The 12,741-nt window shown below is 44.7% G+C and overlaps 1 protein-coding gene across 5 annotated transcripts in view; it reads right to left on the bottom strand.

Annotated features, from left to right (window-relative positions):
• meiosin (meiosis initiator) overlaps positions 1 to 12,741 on the bottom strand; it is a 52,300-nt gene that overhangs the window by 16,237 nt on the left and 23,322 nt on the right. For 4 of the 5 annotated variants that reach the window (XM_078431040.1, XM_078431038.1, XM_078431041.1 and 1 more), the window contains 2 exons: positions 10,294 to 10,385; positions 2,396 to 2,539 (listed from right to left, as the gene is read on the bottom strand). In XM_078431040.1, coding sequence (XP_078287166.1) covers positions 2,396 to 2,539; positions 10,294 to 10,385 — 236 coding nt within the window. The remainder of the gene's footprint in view (positions 1 to 2,395; positions 2,540 to 10,293; positions 10,386 to 12,741) is intronic. The other variant, XM_078431039.1, reaches the window with a different exon arrangement.

Raw genomic sequence — 12,741 nt, forward strand, 5'->3', positions numbered from 1 at the left:
CCAGAAACTTGAAGCTGGACACTCTCTCCACACTGTCCCCGTTGATAGAGATCGGGGCATATTCCCCGTTATGTGACCTACGGAAGTTACCTAAGTGGCAACAAATATACTTCCTGACCCATTCACCGACCGAGGTTTGCAAAAGATTTGTTTATAGATAAACACGTAGTATTATGGGAAACAGACTCCAGAGGATGTGCTACCTTGTAAGCTTTAATTAAACCACTGCTAGTTTTGGGTCTCACTTTCACCATGTGGAAATTATAAGCAGAAAAACGAAATCCCAACCCACTGAGGTTCTAGCTGTCTAATGTAATGGCGTTCATTCATGATAGTGTTCATTTTCATGGCTAGCTTCAGTTTTACATTTCTGCATTTGCCATGAGGAAGTAAGATTTTGCAATGATACGCACAAAGCGATGGAGTAACTCAGCGGGTCAGGCAGCATCTCTGGAGAACATGGATAGGTGACGTTTCACAGAGTGCTGGAGTAATTCAAGAGAGAGCTAGATAGAGCTCTTAAGGATAGCGGAGTCAAGGGGTATGGGGAGAAGGCAGGAACGGGGTACTGATTGAGAATGATCAGCCATGATCACATTGAATGGTGGTGCTGGCTCGAAGGGCCGAATGGCCTACTCCTGCACCTGTTGTCTATTGTCTATAACTCAGCGGGTCAGGCAGCATCTCTGGAGAACATGGATAGGCGATGTGTCACAGAGTGATGGAGTAACTCAGCGGGTCAGGCAGCATCTCTGGAGAAAATGGATAAATGACTACTCGGGTTGAGACCCTTCTTCAGACTGATTATAGTAGGGAAAAAAAACTGGAAGCGTAAAAAGGCAGGACAAATGAAGGCTGGCAACAGTTGACCTCAGGCGAGGGGGTTCCCTGGTAGGCAGACTATTGGACAAAGTTTAGATATAAAAACAGGTGTGAGCTCAAGAGGGATTCGTAGTTATAAACTACGTATATAAGCTAGTTAATGGGCCTTTAATGAAGGGGGTGGAAGAGTAAGGGGGGGGGGGGTAAGAAATGTCGGGGAGTATAGGAAAGATGTTTGTAGAAGTTACCTAAAATTGGAGAATTCAATGTTCATACCGTTGGGTTGTAAGCTACCCAAAAGGAATAGGAGATGCGGTTCCTCCAATTTGTGTGTGGCCTCACTGTCTTCTTCTTTTGTGTCCATCATCTATGTTTCAAATGTTCCATCACTGTCATCGTGCGTCCTGAAAAGGGCGCGAGCTTCCGGCGACAATCAGTGGGAGCCATCACTTGTACAGGAGACGATGGTGGTAGCAGAATTAGCTCAGGACACTTCCAGTTCCCAGCCCCGTGACGTGGACACTTCTGTTATGGGGCCGGCCTCACTGTGGTAATGGAGGAAGCCCATGACAGAATGGTCAGTGAGAACGGGAAGGGGAGTTAAAGTGGTCAGCAACCGGGAGATCCAGTAGGCCTTGGTGGTCTGAGAGCAGGGGTTAGGCCAAGCGGTCATTATTTGTTTTTACATTAAGATTTAGTAGTGACAGGAGATATGTCCTGAAGAGCTAAATGCAGGGACATTTTGAAAGAAAGTAGACAATGAAGGCACAAAATGGCGAATTCAGGATGGCTGATCAAATCGTTGGATTTCAACAGCTCAGGGAACTATTGCTCAAAAAATGTAAAAAATGCAGAAATATAGATGGTGTAATAATTTTTTTAAGTACAATTTCCACTTTTAGTCTTTGCGGTTGCCAAGCTGATTGCTATTGTTGCTTGCATCTGCAAAGCAGCTGATGTGACCAAAGAGAGGAATAGTTGGGAGATGTAAGTTGTAAGTTCTTACAAGCCAAGCATCTAAGTGAAAATTAAAATGGGTAGATGCTGGAAATAGACAATAGATGCAGGAGTAGGCCATTCGGCCCTTCGGCCCTTCGAGCCAGCACCGCCATTCAATGTGATCATGGCTGATCATTCTCAATCAGTACCCCGTTCCTGCCTTCTCCCCATACCCCCTGACTCCGCTATCCTTAAGAGCTCTGTCTAGCTCTCTTTTGAATGCATTCAGAGACTTGGCCTCCACTGCCTTCTGAGGCAGAGAATTCCACAGATTTACAATTCTCTGACTGAAAAAGTTTTTCCTCATCTCCGTTCTAAATGGCCTACCCCTTATTCTTAAACTGTGGCCCCTGGTTCTGGACTCCCTCAACATTGGGAACATGTTTCCTGCCTCTAATGTGTCCAACCCCTTAATAATCTTATATGTTTCGATAAGAAATAAAATCTGAAATAAAGTAACGATGAAGGGGCCCCGACATGATACATGAATCGTTTCTCTTCCCACAGGAGCTATCTGACCTGCTGAATGTTCCCTGCATCTTTTGGCTTTATTCCAGCAACAAAGCGCTCTTACCTTGCGTCAGATTTTCCTTTCCATCTTGCAGAAGTTGGACATGTCGTGCCGGAGATGAAAAGAGAGAAGGGCTCAACCCAAGTGAAGCCTGAAGCCCTGATGTTGTTCGAGAGTCACTGACTGGAGAATGAATCTCTGCTGCTCCTTCAGAAAGATGTAGATAGATCAGAATGTGCCCAACAACTAATCCCCCATTTGGGAAAACAAAATATCCAACATGGTATTAGCAAATAATCAGACTATCTTAGACTTTAAAACAGATAAATATATAACTCTGTTCTGATCAGGATCACATTTGAAACATTAATTGCCTGCATCCTCTTCACAGATATGTATTTCCTCCTGATATATCCCCCTTCTTTAACTTTATGGTTCAAGTTGCAAGAGAACATTTTATTTTTAATGGCTCTTGCAGTAGTTTTGATGCTCTTTAAACGTATCTCCTTATCCCTTCTTTTTATTCCCTCTCTATCAGTGCCTCAGTTTGAGCTGGAAAGTCCCACTCCAGAGGTTTGAGACCAAACTTGAACTGACTTTCCAACTGTCCAATGTGACATTACACTAAGGTTTTTTGTCCACTCAGCTAGACACCACTGTTGTTTTAAAGAGTAGTGGTGGTTCAACCAGTGTGTTGAACTATATTTACCCTTAACTGAGAGATTATCTGACTATTGCCTCTTAGTGACCAAAATTAATTGTTAGGGACCTGGGTTTGATCCTGACTACGGGTGCTGTCTGTACGGAGTTTGTACGTTCTCCCTGTGACCACGTGGGTTTTCTCCAGGTGCTCCAGTTTCCTCCCACACTCCAGGTTTGCAGGTTAATTGGCATCGGTAAAATTGAAAATTGTCCCGAGTGTGTAGGATAATGTTAGTGATCACTGGTCAGCACGGCCTCAGTGGGCCGAAGGGCCTGTTTCTACACATTTATCTCTAAAGTTTAAAGTAAAGTTTATTTTATTCCATGTCCTCTTGTTTTGTCTGCTTCTGATGTGGGAAAAAGATTCCTGCAACCTGCCTTATCTCTACCCATCATCATGTTCCATGTTAACCTCCTCCGCTCCAGGAAGAATAGACTGAGCTTCTCCAGTCTCTCTTCACAAATAAATTGCTCCAAAGGCAAACTCCTGGCAAATCTTCTCTGCACCTCTCTTGCCCATCACATCCTTTCCATTGTGTGCCACCCAGAACTGCACACCTTAGTCCAGTTGCAACCTAAACCAAAGTTTATGTAAAGTTGGTGCTCCCTAAAACTTACAAGGAAGCAGTTAGACAGGTTCATGGGTAGGACAGGTTTTGAGGGACATGGGCCAAACGCAGGGAGCTGGGACTAGTGTAGCTGGGACTTTTCTCTGCTTGGGATTTTTCTCTGCTCGGGATTTTTCTCTGCTCGGCAGGGGCTTCAATGTCGGGAGCCCTGACCGCCCCGACGTGCAGCGGCAGCGTCTTCGCCCCGCCCCGGATCGCGGGGCTGGGGTGGGCCCGCTGCGGACCTTTCACCGTCCGGCGCGGGCAACGTGGAACGTGGCAACTTCAACAGCCTGACCGCGGGAGAAGACGGCAGGGGAAGAGAAATGACATTCTGGCCTTCCGTCACAGTGAGGAGGGGACTGGAGGAGACTCATTGTGATGGATGTTTCTTTTTTTTTGTTTTGTATCGGTTGTGGTTGTGTAATTTATTGCTCTTATTGTTGAACTGTGGGTGACGAAATCTCGTCCAAAAGACTTGTTTTTTGGATGACAATAAAGGTTATTCTGATTCTGATTCCGACATGTTGGCCGGTTGGGCCGAAGAGTCTGTTTCCATGCTGTAAGACCCTCTGCTTCCACGACTGTACATGTCCTAACCTCATTGGTACCTCCAAAATGCATCGCCTCACATTTATCTGCATTGGACCTCTGCCAATTATCAATCGATTTCACGAACACATCAATATCACTCTGTTCACTACCATCCACACTACCCACCACCCCACGAATCTTTGTGTCATCCGTGAAGTTACTGATCATGGCTCCTACATCCACAACCAAATCATTCATGTGTATCAAACACAGCAAAGATTGTAGAACTGATCCCTGAGTAACTCCGCTAATAATAGGCATCCATTCACTAAGTAACCCTCTACATCATGTCAGGGGTGTCAGGGGTTATGGGGAGAAGGCAGGAGAATGGGGTTAGGATGGAGAGATAGATCAACCATGACTGAATGGTGGAATAGACTTGATGGGCCGAATGGCTTAATTCTGCTCCTATTACTTATGACCATCCTCTGTCTCCTAACTACTGGATGTAGTTAGTCAAATTGCCTTGGATCCCATGTGCCCTAACCTTTTGGACATGTGGAAGGTCTTACTAAATAAAGTTTGTGTAAATCATATCTACTGCTCTGCCCTCATTGACACACTTGGTTGCCTTTTCAAAAACCTCTTTCAGATTGGGAAGATATTTCAACATATATAAAAAATAATGACTGCAAAGTGCTTGTGGGATTGTGAAAGATGCTATGTATATGCGGGTCTCACTTTGCTGCTATGCTCACACAGGCACATCCAAAAGGTTTACTTGGTTTGCCTTGGGGCAGACCACAGCCCAGTGAACGTCAGTGGAGACGCAACTCTGGAAGGTTCAAGGCTGACTTCATATTCTCAGCTGATTCAACTTGATACTTAGGAATGTGTAGGGAAATAACTGCAGATGTTGGTTTAAATCGAAGGTAGACACCAAATGCTGGCGTAACTCAGCGGGTCAGGCAGCATCTCAGGAGAGAAGGAATGGGTGACGTTTCGGGTCGAGACCCTTCTTCAGACTGAACTGGATACCGATTAGGAAAGGGATTCATAATACTCACTAGTTCAAGAATGCAGAGGACCAATTGTGATTCCTTTACTGACGCCAGCTTACAAAACGGATCTTCACATTTGAGGAGGTGGGGAAGGGATGAAGTTTTTAAACTGGCTGTCGTTGTAATAAGGGAAGTAGCAATATTGGTTTAAGAGTAAACTAACCTCCTATTTTACCTTGGAAAGAAAGAAAGAACTTGCCTTTACACGTCAAGGTCACCGATTCACAGTTTTCAAGATAAAGCAAGCCACAAGCCTGACTTTGTTGAAACAGGATATTTCAAAATACATCGTTCCCCTTCTTTTTGTGCTGAACTCAGTACTGTTATGTAACTAAACAGCACACATATTTCTTTATCAACATTGATTGAGATGGGAACATTGACCAGGACACCAGGTAATCTCCATCCTTTCACTGAAAGGTGGCTATGGCGTGTGGTTCAATGAGCAGCACTCTTGCCTCAGAATTGTCCGCTGCAGCAACCCACAATGGTACTGAGGAATTATTCCTCTGTCAGGTAGTGTAAGAAGATAACTGCAGATGCTGGTACAAATCGAAGGTATTTATTCACAAAATGCTGGAGTAACTCAGCAGGTCAGGCAGCATCTCGGGAGAGAAGGAATGGGTGACGTTTCGGGTCGAGACCCTTCTTCAAATTCCTCTATCAGTGGTGGTACCTATCATGGGAATATTAGGCTGAGCTACCTGAATGTGTAGGAAGGAACTGCAGATGCTGGTTTATACCGAAGACAGACACACAATGCTGGAGTAACTCAGCGGGTCAGGCAGGATCTCTGGAGAAAAGGAATAGGTGGTGTTTCGGGTCAGAACCCCTCTCTTGATGAAGAAGTCTGAAGAAGGGTTCCAACCCGAAACATCACCTATTCTCCTTCTCCAGAGACGCTGCCCGATCTGCCGCGCTTCCTGAGGGTTCAGGATCTTCAGGATTTAGATCCATTGACAAACAAGGAACTGCTAGCTGCCATCTGAATTAAGTGGATGTAAAGATCCTACGGGGCTATTTTGAACATGAAGAGAAAAAGTCTTTCCAATGTCCTACCCACAACTGGCATCACTAAAAAAAACATCATCATCATATTCTTATTTGTAGGGGCTTGCTGCTGGAAATTAGCTACAGCATTTGCTGCTTTATAAGAGTGTATGCATTTCAAAACCAGTTCTCTGGGTGTCAAATGTTTTGTTGTATTCTCTGCCTCAGAGTGGAATTCTCTGCCTCAGAAGGCAGTGGAGGCCAATTCTCTGAATGCTTTCAAGAGAGAGCTAGATAGAGCTCTTAAGGATAGCGGAGTCAGGGGGTATGGGGAGAAGGCAGGAACGGGGTACTGATTGAGAATGATCAGCCATGATCACATTGAATGGCGGTGCTGGCTCGAAGGTCCGAAATGGCCTCCTCCTCTACCTATTGTCTATTGTATCTGGAGCGTAAGAAAAGAGCTGTGGAAATGCAGGTACGTCGGTGCTTGGTCCAACATCCCATCTCAGATGTAGCATCCATGACACTCTAAGCTTTGGGGAAAATAGGTTGCATCGTGGAATACAGGTTTGAAAACATCCTAAAAAATCCCATGTAAAGAAAATAGAACTTAACCAATTACTTCCTATAAAACTGAAGTTGTATTTTAAACATGTAGCCTTTAAACCTAAAGTTCCAATTAAACTTCCTAAAGCTTCTTCCTCGTTATTCGTCTTCATAGGTCAGTATCCGTCACGTTACACGTGCCTGCATTCATCGCACGGTGTGAACACCTCTTGTATCAGTATAGAGGATGGTTTGAATGAGGCATTACATTACAATAGACAATAGACAATAGGTGCAGGAGGAGGCCATTCGGCCCTTCGAGCCAGCACCGCCATTCAATGTGATCGTGGCTGATCATTCTCAATCACTACCCCGTTCCTGCCTTCTCCCCATACCCCCTGACTCCGCTATCCTTAAGAGCTCTATCTAGCTCTCTCTTGAATGTATTCAGAGAATTGGCCTCCACTGCCTTCTGAGGCAGAGAATTCCACAGATTTACAACTCTGACTGAATTCTTTTTTTCCTCATCTCAGTTCTAAATGGCCTACACCTTATTCTTAAACTGTGGCCCCTTGTTCTGGACTCCCCCAACATTGGGAACATGTTTCCTGCCTCTAACGTGTCCAACCCCTTAATAATCTTATACCTTCAGCTAATTCTGCTTTTCTAGCGTAACATCCCTACTTCCCTATTTACCTCATCACATTGTCTTCATTTTGCCAAACATGAACTAATTCTAAGCCGTGCCTTTAATGTCGTGAATGTCCCAACATGCCCCACAGAGATGGAGCACATGGCCGAACAGTGATATGGCACAAGAATCTTCCTGAGTCACTTTGCCTCCTGCATTCTGCACTTACTGTACTTGCACTTTGCCTATTGTATATAACACATTACTCCATCCAACGTTGCAGACTTTGCATCTGTTGGGATTAAAATTCCACTGCCACCTGCCTTTGCTTCAGCAGTAAGGACATCAGAATATTCATTACAGCCTGCATTGTGCAGGTTGCAGGCAAGCAACACCTGTGCTTGTAATACAAACACAAGCATGTTAGACGATCGCTCAAACAAAAATTCAACAAATGGCCCTCTCCAGATGTCGCCGTTTGTAAAGTTTATTCATTTTTTTTCAAGGGGTGGGCATGGTTAGGTGGGATGGCATTTAATGTCAATCCTTGTTTGATTGCAGGCCACCTTGTTGGACAATGTTAGTGGGTAAAGCTTCTAGGATTCAGGTGAAGTAACTGGCTGCTGACAGAACGGATGGGAGCGTTGTGTGAGGATGCAAGAGGGTACTACAGGAATGACAGATCACCTCACTGACAGTTCTTAGTTGAACAAGTATCACTGAATACATTGTGACTCAGGGAAACAATTTAGATTCCCAGCTGTTCACAATAGATGGTAAAACAGTACGGTACAATGCAGGAATGTGCCCTTTGACCCACAATGTTTGTGCTGAACGTGATAGAAACATAGAAACTAGGTGCAGGAGTAGGCCATTCGGCCCTTCGAGCCTGCACCGCCATTCATTATGATCATGGCTGATCATCCAACTCAGTATCCCGTACCTGCCTTCTCTCCATACCCCATGATCCCTTTAGCCACAAGGGCCACATCTAACTCCCTCTTAAACATAGCCAATGAACTGGCCTCAACTACCTTCTGCGGCAGAGAATTCCACAGATTCACCACTCTCTGTGTGAAATAAAACGTTCTCATCTCGGTCCTAAAAGACTTCCCCCTTATCCTTAAACTGTGACCCCTTGTTCTGGACTTCCCCAACATCGGGAACAATCTTCCTGCATCTAGCCTGTCCAACCCCTTAAGAATTTTGTAAATTTCTATAAGATCCCCCCTCAATCTTCCAAATTCCAGCGATGTCATCTTAAACTGAGCCAATCTGCCTGGACATGATCCATTTCCCTCTATTCCCTGAACGTCCATGTGCTATCTAAAAGCCTCTTGAACACCACTATCGTATCTGCCTCCACCACCCCTGGCAATACGTTCCAGGCTCCCACCACTCTGTGTAAAGCAACATGTCCCACACATCTCCATTAAACTTTCCCCCTCTAACCTCATAGTTATGTCCTCTTGTGTTGTATATTTCCGCTCTGGGAAAAAAAAGGTTCCGACTGTCTACCTTATTAAAGCCTCTCATCATTTTATATACTTCTATAGTTTTGGTCTCCAAATTTGAGGAAGGACATCCTTGCTATTGAGGGCATGCAGCGTAGGTTTAACCAGGTTAATTCCGGAATGGCGGGACTGTCATATGTTGAAAGACTGGAGCGACTAGGGTTGTATACACTGGAATTTAGAACGATGAGAGGGGATCTTATTGAAACATAAGATTATTAAGGGGGGGGGACACGTTAGAGGCAGGAAACATGTTCCCAATGTTGGGGGAGTCCAGAATCAGGGGCCACGGTTTAAGAATAAGGGATAGGCCATTTTGAACGGAGATGAGGAAAAGCTTTTTCAGTCAGAGAGTTGTAAATCTGTGGAATTCTCTGCCTCAGAAGGCAGTGGAGGTCAATTCTCTGAATGCATTCAAGAGAGAGCTAGATAGAGCCCTAAGGATAGCGGAGTCAGGGGGTATGGGGAGAAGGCAGGAACGGGGTACTGATTGAGAATGATCAGCCATGATCACATTGAATGGTGGTGCTGGCTCGAAGGGCTGAATGGCCTCCTCCTGCACCTATTGTCTATAAAGGAACATTTTATTAAAGGGTTAAATCTGTTGCTCTGGCCACAATGTGAACTGACCTATTTAAAAAAAAACATTTTCCTTTATTATCTCCAGTATCCCAAAATTTTCACCAAATCAGTTCACTTACAGTAATATTGACAACCAAACTACCCAATCATTGATAAAATTATTCAATTATCAAAACTAGCAGATAAGCAGAGGTACTTTTTAATGTGAAGATAGACACAAAAAGCTGGAGTAACTCAGCGGGACAGGCAGCATCTCTGGAGAGAAGGAATGGGTGACGTTTCAGGTCGAGACCCTTCAGACCAAAGATACGAGAGGAGCAAGATAGACCACTCGACCCTAAAAACCGTAGTATGTCACGGCGCCATTTTAGTAGGCAGAAACTTGCAGAAACATTTGAAAAGAAAAATAACAAAAATCTGTGAATTGATAGATGAGATATATTCTGCATTTTAATGGTATCATCACACATACTGTTCCCCCACAACACTGATTACACTGCGAGAGGCAAAACGAACGGCGGGTTTTGCCTACTAAAATGGCGGACGTTACGCTCCTTTGCGTACTTCAGTATAGGCGATTTCAACAGAGTGGTCCATCTTGTTCCTCTAGTATTTTTTGCTTCAGACATTCCTTCTCTCCAGAGATGCTGCCTGTCCCGCTGAGTTATTCAGGCTTTTTGTGTCTATCTTCGGATGAAACCAGCATCTGCAGTTCCTTCTTATACATATTTTTTTATTATGGCTATTTTTATTATGGAGGACAAAGTAGGAAAGAAAGAATATTCCACACCTCGAGGGTATTCCGGAAGCCAAGGACTCCGGTCTATTTCATCATCTTCATCGTGGGATGAGAGGTAGTGAACCAGCTTCTGATCTTTCAGACTGCAAGAAAACAAAACGTGAGACGGCAGAATTGCTAAGATCTTTTGATTTTACAATACAGCCATCCTTCTTTGCCCGCACATCCAAACACTATAAACACCCCTCGTGTACACGAGATTCATCTACTATTAACACACTTTGTCATGGAATCACAGAGAGTCTTAGAGTCATTCAGCATGAAAACAGGCCCAACTTGCTTACGCCAACCAAGACACCCCATCTACACTACTCCCACCTACCTATCTTTGGCCCATATCCTTTTAAACCTTTCCTATCCATGTAGCTGTCCAAATGTCTTTTAAATCCTGTGATAGTACCTGCCTCAACAACCTCCTCTGGCATTTCAATGCATATAGCCACTTCCCTTTGTGTGGAAAAGTTGCCCCTCAGGTACCTATTAAATCTTCCCCTCTCACCTTAAACCTATGTGCTACCACTATGCGCTCTGGTTCTTGATTCCCCTACCCTGGGTAAAAGACTCTGTGCATTTACCTTGTCTATTCCCCTCATGATCTTGTACACCTTTATACACCTCATCCTCCTGCACTCCAAGGAATGAAGTCCTAGCCTGCCTAACCTCTCCCTGGAGCTCAGGCCCTCGAGTCCTAGCAACGTCCTCTTTCAGTCACATTGAAGGTTTGTGTAAATGAGGTAGCTGACTAATACCACACAGCCGGACACAGTTTGAAACTCAGGTCTGGGCTGAATTGAACAATCTCAGTCATGGCAGGCACAGGTGCTGCGTAATTAGATTTAAACCCTTGGGCTCGAAAGCTTCTGTGCACGTATCAGCATTGCGCCATTTCACTGGTCTGATGGGTGAACAGCCCTTGGACAATTATTACAATAATGAGAATTTGCACAGAATCTTTCAGCGTTGAATGTCCTAAATACTTGACAGAAATACTATCAAACAAAATCTGATGTCGGTTCCCCCCCCCCCCCGCCCAATTTATGAACACCTCATATGAGTAAGTGTTTGGGAGATTTTACAGGATGGATTTGCCAGCTGCTGTGGTGTGGCGGACATTTTCTGAGAGGGAATTTGGTTCAAAGCCACATTTCTGAACTGCGAACTGTTTAGGTTACGAATAGTTCCCAGGAACACTGCAACAGACAACAGAAGCTTGGTGAAAGAGGGGAGGGTTTAGGTGTGTGTAAAAATGAAATTAAGTGAGAGATTTAGCGAGTTTTAGCGAAGCAAGTGCAGGTCTTGGGTGCCAGACAGCAGTGGGTATAGACATTGACCAGAGAGAGACCCGGGAGGAGGGAGCCAGTGAAGACGATGGACGCGATCAGGAGCAAGGCTGGTTGGAGAGGAGAGGGCACTGGGGTTTGGTCTACTGCACCCTCAAGGTTGGCTGCAGGAGGCACTCTTGGGAAACCAAGGTGGACGGGTGAGGAGAGAGACGCCACGTCCAAGGAAGGCGATGGCTGGAGGCCCACTACAGCTTGGGACTGGCATGGAACGGGCACCGCTCAGAAGACCTAGAGCTCGTAAGACCTAGAGCGTGGAATGGACTTTGAAAATAGAGTCAAAGCACGGCGTCTCTTGTATGTGGATTCAGTAGGCTATTACTGTACACGTGCTAATGGGGATGTGCTTAGGTATGGCAATACTCTACTGGACTGTTTGTAAGAAAATAATTTCATTGTGTATCAGCACTTCGCATATGTGACTATAAATGCACAATTGAACTAATGAAAAAGCAATTAAAATCAATTATATCACAGCCCAGGATTGAAGTTGTGCGGCAATCTAGCTGAGCTGCAGTAGATTACCGGCAAATCATGGAGGAATTTGTAAACAATGATGAGCATCTTAAACTTGATGCCAATGTAGGCCAGCAAGCAGATGATCATTTTGGTGCGCAGGTGAGATACTGCTTACTGAATAGTATTATGTGTACAAAACCATGAGGAGAATACATTGGGTAGATGCACAATCTCTTGCCTAGAGTAGGGGAATCAAGATCCAGAGGCTTAAGGTGAGGGTGGAAAGATTTAATAGTATGGAACAAGCTGCTGGAGATGGTATTTGAGGCAGGTACTATCACAAAATTTAAGTATAAGAAAATAACTGCAGATGCTGGTACAAATCGAAGGTATTTATTCACAAAATGCTGGAGTAACTCAGCAGGTTAGACAGCATCTCGGGAGAGAAGGAATGGGCGATGTTTCGGGTCGATTGATGACTGATGAAGGGTCTCGACCCGAAACGTCGCCCATTCCTTCTCTCCCAAGATGCTGCCTGACCTGCTGAGTTACTCCAGCATTTTGTGAATAAATCACAACATTTAAGAAACATTTGGACAGGTACATGGATAGGACAGGTTTAGAGGGATTTGGGCCAAGT

Source organism: Rhinoraja longicauda, chromosome 41, assembly GCF_053455715.1.
Source record: "Rhinoraja longicauda isolate Sanriku21f chromosome 41, sRhiLon1.1, whole genome shotgun sequence".
NCBI lineage: Eukaryota > Metazoa > Chordata > Chondrichthyes > Rajiformes > Arhynchobatidae > Rhinoraja > Rhinoraja longicauda.